This window comes from Phyllopteryx taeniolatus, chromosome 13, assembly GCF_024500385.1.
Source record: "Phyllopteryx taeniolatus isolate TA_2022b chromosome 13, UOR_Ptae_1.2, whole genome shotgun sequence".
NCBI classification, from domain to species: domain Eukaryota; kingdom Metazoa; phylum Chordata; class Actinopteri; order Syngnathiformes; family Syngnathidae; genus Phyllopteryx; species Phyllopteryx taeniolatus.
Window position 1 is genome coordinate 9,217,124 of NC_084514.1, and position 19,726 is coordinate 9,236,849.

At 41.1% G+C, this 19,726-nt stretch overlaps 1 protein-coding gene and 1 long non-coding RNA gene across 2 annotated transcripts; one reads left to right on the top strand and one right to left on the bottom strand.

The window, feature by feature from the left end:
• Positions 1-817: 817 nt before the first annotated feature.
• On the bottom strand, positions 818-19,627 carry grm1b (glutamate receptor, metabotropic 1b). Its single transcript, XM_061795556.1, is given in 13 exon segments — positions 818-4,084; positions 5,573-6,010; positions 6,976-7,001; positions 7,003-7,460; positions 8,530-8,656; positions 8,863-9,031; positions 9,904-10,150; positions 10,875-11,110; positions 15,082-15,331; positions 16,700-17,324; positions 17,848-17,974; positions 18,174-18,342; positions 19,004-19,627. Coding segments are annotated over 11 exon segments (3,231 nt in total). The 5' UTR covers positions 17,971-17,974; positions 18,174-18,342; positions 19,004-19,627; the 3' UTR covers positions 818-3,552.
• Positions 3,616-8,962, top strand: LOC133488094 (uncharacterized). The gene is made up of 3 exons (XR_009791556.1): positions 3,616-3,750; positions 8,613-8,687; positions 8,823-8,962. It is a non-coding gene; the product is annotated as an uncharacterized LOC133488094 (long non-coding RNA).
• Positions 19,628-19,726: the final 99 nt, after the last annotated feature.

Sequence of the window (19,726 nt, forward strand, 5' to 3'; positions counted from 1 at the left end):
TATGTCTGTTAAATAGGGTGTTATTTTGAGATAACCTACATTGTCACTTCCTGGCATAATTAGATGGCAACACCCTATCTAACTACAGTTACCTATCTACATATCAATCTGTCTAGATATTTATTTTCATATCTATCTAGCTTTATATCTATTTATCTAGCTCCATATCTAGCTAGCTATCTAATTATCTACAGTGTATATAAAAAGTCTACACACCCCTGTTCAAATACCAGGTTTTTGCGATTAAAACAAAAATGAGAGCAAGATAAATCGTTACACCTGTACAACTCAAATGAAAAAGAAACTGACGTCTTTTCGAGAGGGGAAGTAAAACAACTGAAATAATGTGGTTGCACAAGTGTGCACACCCTCTAATAACTAGGGCTGTGGCTATGTTCACACTGAGCCAATCACATTCAAACTCATGTTAAATGGGAGTCCGCACACAACTGCTACAATATGAAGTGCCTCTGATTAACACCAAATAAGAGTCTGTCAGCTCTAGTAGACTAGACAGTTGTGTGTTTTTACTTCCCCTTAATGTAATATATATATTTTTCAATTGAGTTGTACAGGTTAAATCCACTGTATACTGGATTTTACTTTTGTGTTAAGTGTTGTTTTATCATAAAAGTATATACTTGGTTGTACACATGTGGACAAAAGTGTTTTTGGTACCCTTTTCGTTACAGAGATGATCACTGACATAACCAGAAACTTGAGAGGAACATCACACCTATTGTGAAACACAGAGGAGGCTCATTAATGTTAACTGGATTTTTAGAATAATTACTTTTCACAAAATTCCATTTTATTATTACTTTCGTAAATTCCACATTATTTCAGTGACTATTGTAGGTCGTCAATGCCGGGACAGGCGTCTTGGAGAGGCCGAATCTAATGGACTAGATTTCAAGTACACGCTTTGTCCACTGGATGGCTCAATCAACTCACATTCCATGATTCCATAAACTGCCAAGGTTTTATCCAGGACTGTCGAGCATCATGGACAGCACGATGAGTTCTATTCCTGAAGCACTTATTTCATTCACATTTATGTGTTACTTTGAGTTATTTTAATGGAATGTGAGTGTTTTTCGACGATTAAACATTAGAATAGATGTGGGGAAAGGCGCACTGGAGAGGAAGATCAAATGAGGGCCCACATTAATAATCCACAAACGTGGCTGATCTGCGTGAGTGTGACGGCGTGAAAGATGGCGTGTGGGGGAGGGGGGGTTGAAATTGAGGTCTCGCCTATCTGGGACATCGAGACATATATAGACGTTATTCTTCACTGGCTTTGGCAGAGTTTGGACGTAACGGGAACAATAATCCTTGGTGACTCGGTTGGACAGAAATGTGCAGTTTCACGCAGAGATACTGCAAAAACTGCCAGCGTAACGACAAAAGCCGGCGTTTTTCTGGTTGGTGTTTAAAGGCAGCGTAAAACTCTTTCGCACACAGGTCCCCGCAAGATTGCTGCATCAATGTTGTAATATAAAGTACAGCATTTAGCTAGCTGCCTTTGCCTTTAACGGGCCAGCAAATTTTCTTTGGCCTCTGGGTCCCAAATAGCCGGTGCGCCAATGAACTCCAATGCGTGTCCATAATTAATCATTAGCAAAAATGCACTTTGAAAATTGTGCAGGACTGTTGTGCGTGCACCAACATGACATACAATACGTCACGTAGGCCTTCGCAGTACACGTCGGTCTGACTTTTTTTTTTTCCAGCACAGCCGTGATAGGATGTTGCAGATTAAGTTGCCATCAATCGAAAATAATTACACCATTGCTCATGTTTAATGTCGTACTGATAAAGCACTCAACATTAGTATTTCTTAACACAAGCATGGATTCTATGATGAAATCTAATACAAAAAATATATATACAAATTTGTTTGTTTTTAGAGGTCCCTGGCTTAAGTGGGGGGAGGGGCAGATGGAACATAACAAAATGAAAAAGTGTAAGCGCTGTAAATACTTTCCAGGTGCACTCACAGTGCTTTGCCATTTTCCTCATTTTATTTAATTTTTTGAAAAATGTCCCCAAAATGTTGTCATTTTGTCATTCTGGGTAGTTGTGTGTATAATTTGGAAGGGGGAAAAAAATATATATATATATATTTTTTTTTTCCATTTTGGAATAAGGCTGTAACATAACTAAATCTGGAAAAAGTGAAGCGCTGCCTGTGAATATTTTCCGGCTACACTGTAAACATTATTACTTATACTAAAACCCACAAAATAGCACACAGTGGTACCACAATTCTCATACTGGAAAGCATCTAGTAGACAGCAAACATTAAAACCCACAAAATAGCACTCACTGGTACCACATTCTCATACTGGAAAGCATCTAGTAGATAGCAAACACATTGACAAAAGCACCTATAACAAATACAATATCTATCCATGAAAACACATCTCATGATCCAATATAGTTTTGCCTTTCAAGATCGTAGAAAGCACATCATTATCATAGAGAAAATGCTAATCCTACAAGCTAAATATGTCCTTGATGTATTCATAAACATGATTTATTATGACCATCTTAGCATAAATTCGAGGGTAAGAGTAAGACGCATATCGAGCGCCATCATACTGTGTGGGTGCAACAAAGTTAGCTGCTATGTAACCTAGCGTAGCTTCAAGAAAAGTCGTGAAAAGCTAAAAAAAACACACCCTCCCTAACATTTAAACGTGACTTTTATGGTTAATACCTTCCTGTTTAAGGTTTATCAAAACCCCTGGGGAGTTCATCCTTTGGATCAAAGTCTCTCGAGACTTGCTGAGATCTCGCGTGATGATAGTTTGACAGTTTTGCTTGAATTCCAGGAAGTTCCATTTCTGGTTCTGTGGTTATCAACCCAGACAAAAATAAAAGGCAAATAACATCTTAACACACTTGTGGAGTAAATCTTTCAGACTGAAGTGTCATGGGATTTGTCAAAATCTTGCCCGACTTCTCCAATACCGATACTTTATTTTGGTGTAACTGCAGTGAATTCTATTTCCCATTCTATGCTTATCAACATAATCCTTGAGAGTCAAAGTGATGCTAAAATGGTTTGACAATTTGGTTGAACTGCGGTAATTTCCTCTCCCCCCCCCCCCATTTTGTGGCATTAATCCTTGACAGCCAAGTCTCGCATGACATCACGAATGCTGATCAACTTCCTGTTCTGCGGCTATCGACACACTGGTGGAGCTAATCCTTCAAAGCAGTGATTCGCAAAGTGTGGTCCTAGTGCCACTAGTGGTACGCAAAAGAATCACTGCCTAATTACAGTTCAGTTGAATTTAACATTTGAGTATAATACATTTATAATGATATAACGGGGTGAGGGCCCACTGTAACAGCAACTTGAACGACGCTGTCTTTGCTACCCCAAGCAAGATGGTACCTGGTGTAAAAAAAAAAAAATGTAATGAAAAATTGGCTGAAACCATAGATGATGACATTTTGGTCCACTCTTATCACCCAAAATGTTCAAGTTATCTTGTGAAAAATGACCTTATCATGTCTGTATCTATAAAGATTCTCCCATCACAGAGTGGACGAGCTCTGCTTGAAGTCTTTGAGGATGAGCGGCGTGGACAAAATGGACTCAGAGATAGGCGAATTGGGGAAAGGGGCTGAGAAATCCCGAAAAGGCGAGGGCGGCATGAGCGCCAGGCAATCCCCCGCCGCCACTTTGACTTCTTCCTCCTCTTCTTCATCTGGCAGGAGGCCATTGTTGTACAGGTAACCCTGAAGGATTCCGGCTTCCTCCTCAACAATCATGTCAGTCAAGTCATTGGCAAATTTAGCCAGCCCTTCCTGCTCTGTAACGACGCCACCGAGCTCGTCGGCCTCGTCCTCCTCGGCCACGTTGTACAGCGGCGAGCTGCGGTAGCTACTAGATAGCGGCTTGATGACGGCCGTCTGATTGGACGGCGCCGTCTGATTGGACGGCGCCGTCTGATTGGACTGCACCTCCTGCGTCCTGACGTGCACCGACAGGCGGTGCCAAATGTGCTCGCCTTTGGGAGGTTGCCGCGCTCCTGCCGCAGACCAGGACACACACTTGCTGTTAGAACTAGAACAGAAAAGAAACAGCGGGTTAATGCCAGGGTTGCAGTTCTACACACAACACCCCAAAAGGACCAAATGAAAAAAGTTTTCGGGAACATTTTCGGCAAATTACCAATTTAAAAAAACTGAATATGGAAAAAAAAGTGTAGTGCTACGAATACTTTGAAGATGCACTGTATTAGGTTACATCCCTTTTCCAAAATGGAATCATTCATTTTTTTTTTAGGTACCGGTAGATAAATGTCAGATCTTTCACAGCCATTTCGCAATCTCTGTATGAAAGAGGCTGCTAGTTTTGTAAACCCTAATTCGCACCGCCCGTCAAAGCCGACGTTTTCGCAATTTTTTTCAGACTGCGGTCCTGTGTGAACGGTACCTTAGACGGCCCAATGTTGCGTCTTCTGTCACGGCTCTGATTTTGTTATATCATTGTGTAAAAGAGGCTCCGGTAGTCAAGTTAGGTAGGCCCTCTGACGCTGTCTGCAAAAGACGTCGTATTGAAGGTGTGACGTTTAACAACCGGCTCTACTGTTGAGCCAATTTTCAGGACAGGTAGCAGCATGTAAGGGTGCTTCTGATTCCTGTTCCCTCAGCACACTCGTGTTAATTGAGCGTGGAGGTCAGAGGTAGGCGACTGTAAGTGTGACTACAGTCTGTCGGATGTCATCTCGAGAGACACAATTTAGACACCCATCCTGCAATGGAAGTGTCTGGGCTTGAGCTGTGGCTGACAGTAGCTCCTGCATGAGAGTGCTCTGTGTTTTCTTGTTCCCACGGCGTTTTATAAGAAGCTAAAAAGTGCGAGCGCATCAACGTACCTGAATTGCTACATTTATTTTTATCTTCACTCATCATTCCCATTCCAAATTGTTTTTCCCCAAAATTTTCTAAATAAAAGCCCCCAATAGACCAATTCAAACCATTCCAACTTGAAACTGTTCAGCCCATATCATTCCACGTCATTCCATATCATTTAATATCCAATATTCAGCATATCTCAAGCTCGCTAGTAACTCAAATTCTGGCTGTCGATACAAAGCAAAAGAAATCGATCAAGTGACGGCTCGTAACTTGGAAAAACTTTCAAAATCAAGGTACCACTGTATGTCACAACAGACGCTGGTGCTGAGGTGATCTAATCATCTGACTGTGGGAAGCGACATCAATCAATCAGTCAAACTTCATTTATATAGCGCTTTTCATAAATACAATGCAACCCACTGTGCGTTACATGAATTAAAAATCAAGCCCAACCCAACCACTTGTCGACAAGGACACACACAAACAGGTAAAAAAAACTTGTAATGACCTGAAACATATGCACTCACACACGTACTAGTAAAAGAAAAACACAATACTTAAATGACCTAAGAAACCTGAGGCTGGGCATGAAGCATGCAGGTGAGGAAACACCATCTCACACTGATAGACATGGCTACAGGGAAAGCAGCTCGTCCTGGCAGCGCTCAGGAGACCCAATAAAGGCGCTCACCTGCCACTCTTCTTCCGCTTGAACACGTCTAGCAGGCTTCCGCCGGCACGGCACGCCGCCTTGCCGTCGCCAACGTGCATGCGCACGGTGTCCGAGGTGGTGAAGGCGCTGCGCACGTTGCGCTCAGGCTTGGCGATGATGACGTACATCTTGGGCACGAACATGCAGCCCAGCGCCACGGTGACGCTCAGGCTGACGGAGAAGGACGTGGTGATGGTCTTGTAGTCGGAGCCGAAGTAGATGGGCACGAAGGCCAGCCAGATAATGCAAGTGGTGTACATGGTGAAGGCCACGTACTTGGCCTCGTTGAAGTTGGCGGGCACGTTGCGTGTCTTGAAGGCGTAGTAGGTGCAGCTGAGGATGAGCAGGCTGTTGTAGCCCAGCGGCGCCACCACGCCGAGGTTGCTGGTGTTGCAGATCAGGAAGACCACACGGGAGCTGGGGTGGGACAAAAAACATTTTCGTTAACAGAAATACAAATAAAAAACAGGCTGTGTTCGGAATCTTTCACTCATTCGTTACTTCCTAATCATTATATCTGGATATTTATGTAATGGACTATATTGCTGACTAAGAAGTCCACTAAAAATTAGTGTGTTGCGATAGACATTGAAATCATTCCTCATTTTGTTTGTGTTTAATCCACTGCTTAAAGGACCTATGGCGTCCACATGGAATCTAAAAGTTCCCTTTATATATTTGTTGATCAAGAAAATGAAACTGGGAGTCATTTCCAATAATATCAATCTGTTTTGGAGCAATCTGTAAATAACTATTTATTTCAAATGTACGGTTCATATATGCAATTCATTAGCAACAGGCCTATTAAAGCTTGCTTTAGCTTTGCTTGAAAGACGTGAACAACAGTCCATGCGGACATGGTGTGAACAGGCATTTTCCTCACGCTGACGATCAGGGTAAAGTAGTCACCCAAAAGCATTATGGGAACCCAGTATTTATTGTGGTGATGTTTTTAAGTACAGTATTGTAAGTCCTAGAAAATCAAGTTAAACGTTGCTCTTTACTTTGTTCCTGTCGATATTGTTATGAGTGTGTGCATTTGCTATTCGTCGGGCTAATGTCAGCTGACATCAGCAGGCTCTGCGTGAGCCTAATGGACCTAATGGTGGGAAGGACAAGATTTGAAAATGTCATCGGAAAACAAGTCCAAAATGACTAGTGAGTCTATTTTGGCGGGATTTTTTTTTCTGCAGACATAATTTTAAGTCCACAACTATGGAATAAGTGCCAATGTTCACAACATTACAGAAACACATACGCTTTTTAACTTATGCATTAAGCTAGTGGACTGAAAGGCTAAGCAACTCGTAACTTGCAATCACTTGTATCTCAAGGCACCAATGGAGAATTTTTTGGTGTAGAAAATCCCAAACTATTCCAACCTTGGATAGGACCGTATGGGTTCAGGGCGGCTCTGCTACCACCAGCGCCACCTCCACAGCCAGCTGCACCCCGACCAGTGCCGAGGCAATGGCTACTTGCGCCCACGCGCCCATGAAGCGTGGCTTCCGGGTACAGATCTTCTTCTTGCTGCCTGCCAGGATACGGGCGATACGGTTGGTCTTTGTGACCAGCGCAGAGTAGCATATGGCAGGGGAGAGGCCCACCAGGAGCCTCTGCAGGTAGCAGGAGACCACGGTGGGCCGGGCCATGACCGTGAAGGGGCACAGGTAGCCCAGGAAGATGCCCGCCAGGATGATGTAGCACAGCTCCCGGCTGGAAGACTTGACCACGGGCGTGTCACGGTACAGCACAAAGGTGAAGGCCACGAATGACGTCGCCAGGATGCCCAAGCAAGAGAAGACCACCTGGATGATGGATTCAGGACTACTCCACTCCAGGTAACGCAGGGGGATGGCCTTGCAGCCTGGAGGAAGAAAGGTGGTTATTCAGTGGTGCCTTGTGATACGAGTTTAATTTATTCCGTGACCATGCTTGTAACACAAAGCACATCATTTTTCCCCATTGAAATGAATGGAAAGGCCATTAATTCGTTAAGTTTTGTTTGTGTTTTTTTTTATAAGGAAAAATAGCACTCTATAATATTGTACTTTATGAAAGGATAGAGTCATAAGATAATTCAAAAGAATGGAATGAATTAAACAGTTTGTGCATCATTGATTTAATGCTGCAATCCAATTCATTGTGCTGCTCCTGGTGTGTCCACCTTGGCTACCGGGAGGCAGTATAATACAGTCATGCACACACAAACAAAGAAGAATAGTACTTCTTCTACTACTACTACTGTAAATAATTCAGTAAGATGCTGTAATATTAGTAATTTGTCATCGAGGATAAAGAATATATGCCAGTGAGTATTGTTATATTATTGGTCTGAATGTGTTGCTCCACCTTTTGTGTCCAAACGTGTGTTGTGTTGAGTTGGAAAATGGATGGACGGATGATAACAAACGCGTACACTTGGCATTTTCCAACAACGGAACAAACAATGGCGTAGAGGTCGGGACTTGGGACGATCCATATGGAGAATAAGTGTGTTGTCTTTCAAGTCCACATAGAGGAGCCTTGAAAGTGGGCCAGAGGATCAGGGAGAGTAAGTGTGTAAGTAGGGCTCAACATGATGAATGGCCCCTCTGGCATCATGGGAAAGCATTGGAAATAGCACGCATGAGGAGGACATTTTTAAAAAGAAGAAACAGAACTGGAAGCTGTGAGAGGACACGTTTTGGTTACCCACCAGACACAACTGCCCCGTGTCCAAAAAAAAAGAGCTTATCGCGATAACAGTGACCATGGGAAGGCTCAGCTCCTCATGACAGCATAGCATGGCCATGTACAGTATGTAGAAGTAAGAGACTTTAAATGGAAGGCAATGTTGTTTGGTTGCTTTAAACACAAAATGTGTTCACAGCACTAGATCATAGCAGCACCGCAACATAGATGCCATTTGTAAAATGTTGCCCTTTTAAACCAACCTTCTAGTTCTGGGTCTGGCCACCATCCCAGCTCGCAAGCCTTGCAGGTGAACTCATCCTGGACGTACTCGTTGTCTTTGCAGGCTGTGCAGATCCAGCAGCAGCTCACCTCGCCCTTCCTGATCACCTGCTCCACAAAAACAACAATAAAAGTTGCAGTATGTTCTCTTGTTTTAAGGAATCTTCCCAAGTCAAATTTTCCTGTTCTATCAGCAGATCATTTGGAATAAATTAAGCATGTATTCCTCATTTCATTACCTTTTTATTAATATTTGTACTTTTTTTTTTTGCAGTGTTGATGATCCTGAATAAGATGGTGAAAGTGAGCCTCACCTTGATCTCACCCTTGGAGCAGGGCTCGCTGCAGACCGAGCGCACCCCGCCACTGCGGTTGGTCGTCACGGCGTCGTCGTCGATGCTGAGCACGCCCTCGTGCCACAAGCCGACGTTGATGTAGTCGTACACGCCGGGACGTACGCTCTGGAAGTTCATGATCTCGTACCTGGACGGTAGACAGCAAGAAAAGACACGGAAGCCATCAGGGGTGTCTCGCCCTTTCTTGATTCTAGGTTTTCGTGTAAAGTAATAAAAAACGATAATAATGTTCCTTTTTTTTTTAAAGCATCAGAGAGGGGGGTAAGTCACCACGCTCACGCCTTCAGAAATCAAATCTGTCTGCTGCGAGACAAAAAAATGCATGTTGTATTTCTGTTTAATACAGTGGTGCCTTGACTTATGATAGTAACGTGTTTTTAATAAGAAAAATAGTAGTCTTCAGTCTTGTACTTTATAAAAACAGCTGTTGCTGCACCATTTGTGTTCAAATCGATGGTAGTTTCGTTAGCTCATCTGTGGCGTTTTGCATTGTGGATTAGCAATAAACTCGCGGCGTTTCATTAGTTATGCGGTTTAGTTAAAAATACAACCTGTAATTCTGTAATAACTGAGAGTGGCAATGAACAGCTTGAAGCAAGCACAAAAAAAACAAATTTAAAATGTCGAATGTCAGTATGTGTTATACTACCCCCTGGTGGCCAAGGCACGCACACCAGACACACAATGACCATTGAAATAATGTATGAAATCATGACGCACAAAGTGTTTAATTCTTTAAATTAGAATTATGTTGCTACTATATGTCTTTATAAAGTAAAATACTGTAGAGTGCTGTTTTTCTCCCAAAATAAAAATGAATGGCATTTCAATTCATTTCAGTAGGGTAAGATGATTTGAGATATGAGTGTGAGCACGGAACGAGCTGAAGTCATAAATCAAGGCACTACTGTATAGTGGAGGATTATGATTATGGAAATTCTAGCATGCGTAACTGTCATACAAGTGTAACAAGAAGTTAGCCACTTCTGTGCGCCTTACCTGCCGGGCGAGTCCCCGTTCTGGTCGAAGCGGACGTCCTCGCCCGAGATGCCGGCGAAGGACGTCCTGAGCAGAAAGTCCAGCAGGCGGCTTCCGTCCACGGGCCTCATGGCATCACACAGGCCCGCGACTCCGGGGCACAAGCTAGCGTGCATGTCATGCAGGCCGTGCGCCATGGCGTAAATGGCGTTCACCACGAAGCCCATCTTGCTGTCCTGCACGTAGTTGTCCTCCAGGCGTTCGGAGCCTGTTTAGATATATACGGGATGACAAAACTAATATTTTTTCATTGTATTTGTGTCTAATTTGTTTATATTTTTCATCTGAATTCTTTTTTGGTTTAATATTTTTGTATTTTTTCCCTATATTTGCCTATTTCGAATCTAATACTTGTTCTATCAAGTACTTTTTATTTACTCCTTTTTGCATTTTTAAAATTTCACCTACTAATTTAGATTTTTCATGTATGTAATTTGTTATTGTTTTTTACAAATCTATATATTTATTTCATTCTCAGCAGTATGTTTTTATGTTCCACCTACTATTTGTGTATTTTTCATAGATTTTGTTTAATTTGTTTTATTATTTAGTGTAATTCGTTTTTAATACGAGTTTAACTTTTTTAACTACATAACTAGTAAGTTTAGCTTTTGACACTCTTCCAAAATATTGAGATGTAGAGGTATTTGTGTTTTTCATGTAATATTTTTAATTAATGTAATATTTACGGTTATTATTATTTTTTTTTTACATTTTTGTCATATATATGTATAGGAGCATTTTTTTCTTTGACTCCGGTTAGACTTTACAAGTGTACCTAATATTTTGTCCAGTGCCTTGCGTTAGCGAATTCTTGACGTATGAATATCATGAACCGCTGTCAAGCCAAGAGTCACAAACTTTTGTCAAATGTACCCTGTGGCAGTTTTAATATTTACAGGATAATGAACACACAATAACCGTGTGGTTACCTGAGCAGTTCCTGACATAGTTCCCGTTCTCGTGCGGGTGCCCGGGCAGGCGGCACTGGAAGCGGTGCTGCCAAAACTCCGGGAACCAGGGGTTGCGCACGTTGGTGTCCAACTTGAGCCTCAGGAAGTAGTCATCGAAGGAGGCCACCTCCTCCGACTGCAGCTTGACCGTGATGCCGCCCAGCGCCTCCTCCTCGTAGCCCTCAACCACCTCCATGCGGTCCGCCCAGCCGTCGCTGTTGACGACATCCCGTGTAGTAATACTGCTACGCTTCTGATCATGTGGCAGGAAATGTGTTACAAATGCTCAATATGAATAAGTCAAAGAAAAAGAAAGATGACTTAAAATTGATTCAATTATTCAATGACGGTCCAATACGTGCGTAGCCAAGATATCATGATACCATGATGAATGATAATACATGACAATACCATGTCGTTACCTATCTGTGACTGAATGCGTGTGACTTTAAATCGCAGGCCTGGGCTGTTGAGTAACGTGGGACTCAGTGAATCAATTTTACCTTTGTTCAATAAAGCAACTGAAAGCGCAAAGGGGGCTGAGTCTCTCCTATGTGTGGATGGATGACAATTTGTTCTAGCTAGCAGTGCTAGGCTATAATAATGCAGCTAACGATGATTACTGTAGACGTGCGGCAAGAGGGACAACTGTGCGATGATGCCATGAAGCTATCATACCAGGATTTCATAATACCATTAAGCCAGTTAGACCACAATACAATGATATCATGATGCAATTATACCATGACACCATGATAACGTGATACCAAAATAAAATGTCATAACATGATTTTAAAAAAAAAAGGACCATTGAATGTATTTAACTATTTTGCTCTTTGAAGTAACCGTTGTGATGTAAAGGCGTCATTATTTCACAGAGGGGATTTTAAATAGTGGGATAGAAAAAGTTCTATTCTGCCCAAAACTGCACAGTTCATTCACAGGACAACACAAATAAATAATAATAATAAAAAAGGGATAAATGAGCACCTTTTACTGGCTTGAAATAAAAGCAAACAGTGTTTGCTTTTGTTGTGTTGGCTGGGCAAAGCTACAAAGCGACAGGCTCTAGTGTAGCTGACCATCTGCTTCTCACGCTCTCAGTGCCAAAAAGCTGCAAGCCAGCACCCTGCTATAATAAACCACTTCGATTACTTAGCTCGCTTTGCTGGGATCTGCGCAAAATGCACAGGAGGATAAATGCCGATATCCGATGCACCAATTTTGCTGCATTTATGTGAATGTAAAATACCGCGCATTATTGCAAGAATGAAACCATTTATTTTCATTTTTTCGTGTTACCTACAGTGGTGCCTTGACATATGAGTGACTCAACTTATGGGTTTTTCAAGATACCAGCAGTCATTCGGCTGATTTTTTTTGCATTGACTCGCGAGCACAGACTTGACATACGAGCACTGTATGGTGGCAGCGAACTCGACTCACTTCACAATGAGCAGCACTTTGGCAAATAGTGAAAAATTCTTCAAAAAACAGGTTTCGAGCTGTTTATTGACACGCCCAGTTTATTGTCAAAATAAACAAAAAGGCAATTACACTTTGTGTGTTTAAAACAACTACATTGATTAGCCTTTCAGTCCACTAGCTTAATGCTAATGCTAAATAGCAGCTACTGTATGATGCGGCTTGAACACAAACGGTTTATTATTAATTAATTGACCAAATATTTAATAAAATATTATTTTAAAGTTAAAATGCATATATGAAGTTGTTATTTTAATCATACAAAATAATGCACTCATGTTTCAATAAGATTATTTTATAGTTATATTATCATATTATTTTTTAAATGAGTTAAAATGTATATGTAAATTACATTATCAAATTAAATAAATCAGCATGTCTTTATTTGTAATTTATAATGATTTAATTGACATTTTAATTCAATTACAATGAATTAACCAATAATTTTAATAAAATACAATTTAAAAGTGAAGAGTTCATGTAAAATATGGTAAAATCTTTTAATTGAATAATAACATGGTGATTCATTCTCATGTTTTAATTGTCTTATTTATGATGAATTTAACCCGCGACCATAACGAGGATAAGCAGTACAGAAAATGGATGACTGGATGGATGATTCATTTAATTATAATTAATGAAACAATTATTTTATAAATCTTTAAATATACAGTATATCTAAATTTATTTTACTCGCATGTTTGCTTTTTTAAATTTACGATAAATAAAGCAATTCTTTAATGATAACTGGATAACTGGATTTTAATTAATCAATTTAAAAAGAACATAATTAATGCAACAAATATTACAGTACTCTTGACGTAATGTATTGCCATTAGCCTCTTTCACACTTTCTTGGTAAAGCTATAATTCTTGCACCATTTTGTTTTTTGTTGGGTTCTGGGTAAAAAAATCCCTGGCGACTAAAGGCCAGGTCTCCTGCTGCGGACGTTTTGGCGTCTTGCTGTGTGAAAGAGAGGCTACTAATGAGTTGGCCGTGTGCCGTGTGAGAGGTGCGACAATCAGCATCAGCGCACCTCAGGTGTTTTTTTTTTTGTTTTTTTTTTCTTCTTGGTTTTGTTCACTTGTGTCGCTCCACAAAACATTTTTAGCGCAAGTCACCTTGACCCACAAACACACGCGCTTCCGAACAAACTCACCTCCGTGGAGACTAGAGAAATGAGTTAAAGAAAAGTAGAGGAAGTTTAATTCATTCCGTGACCACGCTCGTAACTCAAAAACAACTCTTAACAAAAATCTGTTGTATTGTTGTCGAATGAAGAAGAACTAAGAACCACTGTAACAAATGTGCAATTCATCTGGATAGAGTCATGTAGTATTGTTAAAAACGGGGCCAATTAAAAGCTGCACAAAGAGGTTTTACTAGTTAATAGATGAAGCGTATCAGGCTGTTATCTTGACTACTAAGCGTGTCTGATGTTGACTACATTCTTGCACACACATCCAGCAGCTTGTGCTGTCCCATATTAGGCCGTCATGTCTTGTGATGTACAGAAGTGGAAGGAGGCGAGCGGTGCATTATTTAACACTGAACCAGACTCAGACATCAAAATCTTATGCAGGAGGGAGGATTTGTGTGTGTGTGTGTGTGTGTGTTTGTGTGAACCATCGCGGTGTACCATTGCGAGAGTATTTGAAGGTGGCCAGAGACATGCGCTCTTATTTTGTTTTATGTAAAATGTTAACTGATAGTTTTTTTTGTTTTTTGTTGTTTTTTTACATTTTAGTTTTTAAAATTTTAAAATGTTTGTATTTTATGTATTTATTTTCACATTTAACTTCTACCTAGCAATAGCTACCTATATATATATATATATATACACACCTACGTATACATAAACCTACATACATACACACACGCACATATATATATATATATATATATATATTTTTTTTTTTATTTATTTATTTATTTTTTTTTTCGAACCAGGAAGGATGAAAATTGTATATATTACAAATATTTAAATTTTAGCTTTTTTTTTTTTTTTACATTTTAATTGAGATTTATTCAGTTACTGGTTTGGTCTGTAACATGTCAGAAAATATACAAAAATGTTGATCATTGTTTGCCCAAGTAAAAGCAGATGTTTACAAATTTCTAATTTTGACTAAACACAAACGATAATCAGACTGCTTTCAGGAAGGACTACAGGAATCAGAGTATTTACTGTTGAGAGGCTGAAAGCAGAAATTTTGACAATTTTAAGTGAAACAATCGCTCTAAATGATTACTCGATTATGATAATAGTTGTCGATTAATTTTAAAATGATTAGTTGCTGATTAACTGATTGTTGCACCTCTAGCAGTAAGTAAAATATATTTTATTAAAATATTACTTTTTTTTTTTTACATTTTAGTCCACACTTGACCCAAGGATGGTAAAGATAGCATTAAATGTAATTATCATCTTATTATAATGTTATCTTTTTTTAAAAATATATTTTAGTTTAAATTCCTAAACCAAGACAAAAAATACAATAATACATTAAAAAAACGTCTTTTTTTTTTGTTTATTTGTGTATTTTATTCATTTATGTTTTCAATGGCTGGAGTAGGCATTCTTTTAATGTAATTTGGAACTTTCTGCCCAGCAACGAGGACCAGGAAGAAGAATGATTGGATGTAGATTGCTGCCATTTTGAAGCATATCTCCCCTTCCACTTTGAGGAGAGAACTAACCTGCCGATGAGAAGGAACTCTCGGGCAACTCCTTTGCGTCTCATGGCCATGAGCAGGCCTCGCACCGTCATGCCCTCGCAGAAGCAGACCACCACTCGGGCTTTGGGCAGCCGCTGGCGTAGTTTGCGTAGCAGCCTGTCAAAGTGTTTCTCGCCAGCGTTGCTGTAGATTTTGTCCGAAAGCGACAGGCACAGTCCTTCCTGCGAGGCCAGCTCCTTGAATACCTCCATGCCGCTTTCACCGTAATTACCTAAACCGCAACAAAATGTCAACTGTAGACGCAAATGTAGAAGCGGGACACGGAGGATTTTGCCCAAGAAATTCTGCCTCGCAGCAGCAGCAACAACAATGAATCCGACCGAATTTGTGAATGTGCTGCGCAACACATCCTAGGAAGTTAAAAATATTAATATTTTTTCTGCACCCAGAAGCAGGAATAAAGATTTGTGCAATTCTGTTCATCTACAATTTGTATATCGTTTGTTCTTTCCATTTTCAATTTGAAAAATGAAAAAGTGACTCATTATTTTGTTATTTGTTTCAAACACAAACACAACAAAACAACAAAAATGAAAAATGGCCTTAGTCCCACTGAGTTTGATTTTAATATCTAATTAGTTGGGTTTGCATGACCTGGAAGTTTTATATTAACGATTAGTAAATACAGTTACAGTAGCATGTTCGCGGACACAATGAGTCGGGGTAACGACCACGATCCATCAGCCTTATTGTTAGCTTAATAGCGTGGTTGCCTACACTTCCGTGACTCCAACAAGGACCACGAATAAAAATCTGAACAATTTTGTTGATCCAGATCCACATCGCTCCCAAGCTAGAATTTTTTTTCTGCCCAGCAATAAGGAGCAGCAAGAAGATTCCAAGCAACTGTGTTGGTCTACATAGCTAGCCTGCTAGCTGACTATAATTATGAAATTTCTGCCAAGCAACAAGGACCATGAAACAGAATTTGAGTATTTCTCTTGATCCAGGTCGTTGCAACTCCTAATTCTTGAAAATTTTAGTTCACTTTTGAAGTTTCTGCCTAGCAACAAAAACCAAGAAACACAATCTATCCAAGTTGAGTCTCTAGCCTGCTAGCTAGCTAAAAGTTTTATTACACTTTGACGTTTCTGCTTAGCAACAAGTACCATCTATAAAAATCTGAGAAATTCTGTAGCTAACAAAAAAATCACTCAATCTTCATCTTTCTGCCGAGCAACAAGAACCAAGAAAAATAATTCAAGCAATTGTTGAGCCATGGTGATGTGCAGTCTAGCTAGCAAACACTTTAATTCACTCACTTTTCACGTTTCTGCCTCACAACAAGAACCAAGAAACAGAATTAAAACATTTTTTTAAACGCTAAAAATGTCACTCACTCTTCAGGCTTCAGCCTGCCAAGAAGGACCAAGAAACGGATTCTGAGCAGTTCTTTTGATCCATGTCGTTAGCCTACTAGCTCGCTAAAATGGCAATTAAATTCAGAAGTTTCTGTCAAGCAACAAGGCCAGAAATTGACTCCTCGGCATGTGGCTGTTGGCAGTTTTGTTCAAGAGGAAATGGTTTTGGGGACAACAAGGAGAATGCGGAGTATAACACACAGGTAATGGGCCCTTACCCTCAGTGTGGATGGCAGACACGTAGGTCCAATTGTACCGCTTGACAATGTCCAGGAGGGCCCTGGCCTGCAGGGTGTCTGAGGGCACCACCCTGAGGAAGTACTGGAACAAGTTCTTGTCACTCAGGTCGATGCTGGTGGCCGAGTATGCGATCTGAGGGATGTTGAAGAGCTGCAACAGGTTCTGCACTTGGATGGCCACCGAGCTGGAGCCGGGCCCAACCACGCCCGCGATGGGCTTCTTGACCGACGGTGGCTCAGCTGCGGTCGCCTCCTCCGCGCACCACTGGCTGCCGTCATCCTCCCGGATGGAGATGAGTGAGTCGCGTATGAACTCGATGCTCTGCTCCAGCGCCACCGACGAGTGCCAGCACGAGTCTCGGATTTCGCAGCCCAGCGTGATGTTGGCCAGCAGGTTCGGGTCTGCATTTATCCGGTCCAGCGTGTAGAACATAGCCTCCACCCGCTGGACACCGTACTGCTCACGCACCTCGCCACACTGCCTATCCGCCACCTTGTCGGCCGACGGCTGGTGGTGCACTGAGAAGAGGGCGCCGATGATCACGTCGCCGTCTGTCCGCGCCACCAGGCGGGAGGCCGAGTTCGGCACAGCAGACCTTTCTTGCTTGGACAGGACCAAGGCATCCAAGAGGAAGACGGGCAGGCACAACACACACACAGATGTCAGAAGAATCATGCTGGATATCGCGGTGTAGAATGCAGAGTCAAAGGTGCAGGATGCAGAATCAGTGGCGCAGAATCATAGGTGTAGGATCTAGAGTCATAGGTGCAGGATGCAGCATTATAGGTGAAGAATCACAGGTGCAGGATGAAGAATCAGTGGTGCAGAATCATAGGTGCAGGATGCAGAATCAGTGGTGCACAATCATAGGTGCAGGGTGCAGAATCAGTGGCGCAGAATCATGGGTCTAGGATGCAGAGTCATAGGTGCAGGATGCAGAATCAGTGGTGCACAATCATAGGTGCAGGATGCAGAATCAGTGGCGCAGAATCATAGGTGTAGGATGCAGAATCAGTGGCGCAGAATCATAGGTGCAGGATGCAGAATCAGTGGCGCAGAATCATAGGTGCAGGATGCAGCATTATAGGTGAAGAATCCCAGGTGCAGAATGGAGAGCCATAGTTACAGAATCAAGAACCATAGTGGTAGGATGCAGAGTCCGAGGTGCGAGATCAGATGTGCAGGATGCAGAATCACGTCCGCCGTGCTCTGGTGGAGGTCCATCAAGCTGGCAGCCAGTGAGCCACATGGTGCTTCAGCAGATGCAGACATCACAAACATACAATTGTCAGAACCTTGGGCTGTGAGCAACATGCAGCTTTAGCAAGTCAAATGATCTGATCAATTTCCATATCGTCTGCAAAACACATTGTACGAGTCACCTTGTGATTGCCTTACTGGACACTTCATTAAGTACAACTGCCTTATACAAACATTGCTTTCAACACCTACCTGCAGACGAGAACGTACGGCAGCTCAAAATCAGACTGGAAAGTCTAACATGAGACAGTGTAGACTGACTTTCATGCGCTCGCTCTCTCTCTCTCCCGCTCTTCTTCATCTTCTTCTTCTGCTGCTCGTCGCCGCATTTTGAAAGCAGGTCAACATTTTGCTGCGGTGCCTGTTATATGAAGTCACATCCAATAAGTTGAATGGCCTATTGGAAGCTGGGAAATGGTTTAAAAAAAAAAAAAACACACATTTAAATTAATCTTGGGTGAGCTTCTCAAAAGATGAAATGGTCAAACTTGACATCATTTGCATATAAATAGTTACACTAAAACAGACATGAGGTATTTCGCTGCCATTGTGTGGCCAGTTTTTGCCACTGCAACTGTACGTTCACAATATGAAAGGGCACACATTATGAAAAACTGACTTTTTAATGTTTCTATGCAAATAGTTGGGTCTGTGGAGTGTCTGCCCACCCATCAAGTGTGAAATGAAACCACCAAGTCAATCTTTAGTTATCTGCCTAGTTCTGAAAATGTTTGCGGGCCTTCTTCTGTGACATCAGCAAAGCTGTGTTAGCACTGATTAGCATTAACTAACAGTGTTGCCAGCATTAGCTTCTGATAATAATGCTGTTATATGTTCTTCTAAATTGCTGACGTGGTGATGGGAGGTATTTGTGTCATGCGCCACACCGCTACTTCATTAACATGTATTTTGGTGGCTTGGTGATGAAATGCTGCATCTGCCAGTGATTTTTGCAATGGAATCTCTATGAGTGCTCGCTTTAATGGAGATAGCAGTGTTAGCTTTTTATAAATGACACTTACTTGATTGTGCTGTCGAGTTGTTGGCGGGCGGGATGAAGGGGTGCTTGTGTATGGGAAGGCATGCACACTACAAAAATTATTTCCTTGTCTTGGGCTTTGGCTAGTTTTCCAAAGTTTGGGCTGAGCCAATTTCATAAGACATGCTGTGGAAATATGTCCAAATTTTTTTAATTTTTTATTTTTACCTTGAGATATTTTGATGAAAGCATGCCACACACTAGTTAAGACACCTGGTAACTGTTTTCAATTTAAATCGTCCCGCCTACCTTATTAGATAATAAAATCACTTCACTTCGCTTTTATTTTGCTACTTCCGCTAGCAAAACACATTGGATTTGCACATTAGTTGGCATATATTTTCTATTCTTACATTTAGATTTAACTTTAATCAACCATAGTAATAATAAGTGACGTGGGATATCGTGCGAAGTGAAAGACAAAGTTAAATGACGCTTAATTTTATATTAGCGTATATATTTTTAGAGTTATATATTGAAAGTTTATACACCACATAAAAAAAATAATTACTAACTTGCAGGAAGTTTAAATCAAAATGCAACCGCATTTGCTTTGGAATTGCTGATTTTTTTTTGGAGAGTGAGGCATATGTGTGATGCAATCAAAATGCGGCAGCTAAAACGAAAAAAAAATACATCGTCGCACGCTTGTGTTTAAAACGTCACGCGACTCGTAATTAAAAGTTATCCTCAAATAATGAAACAA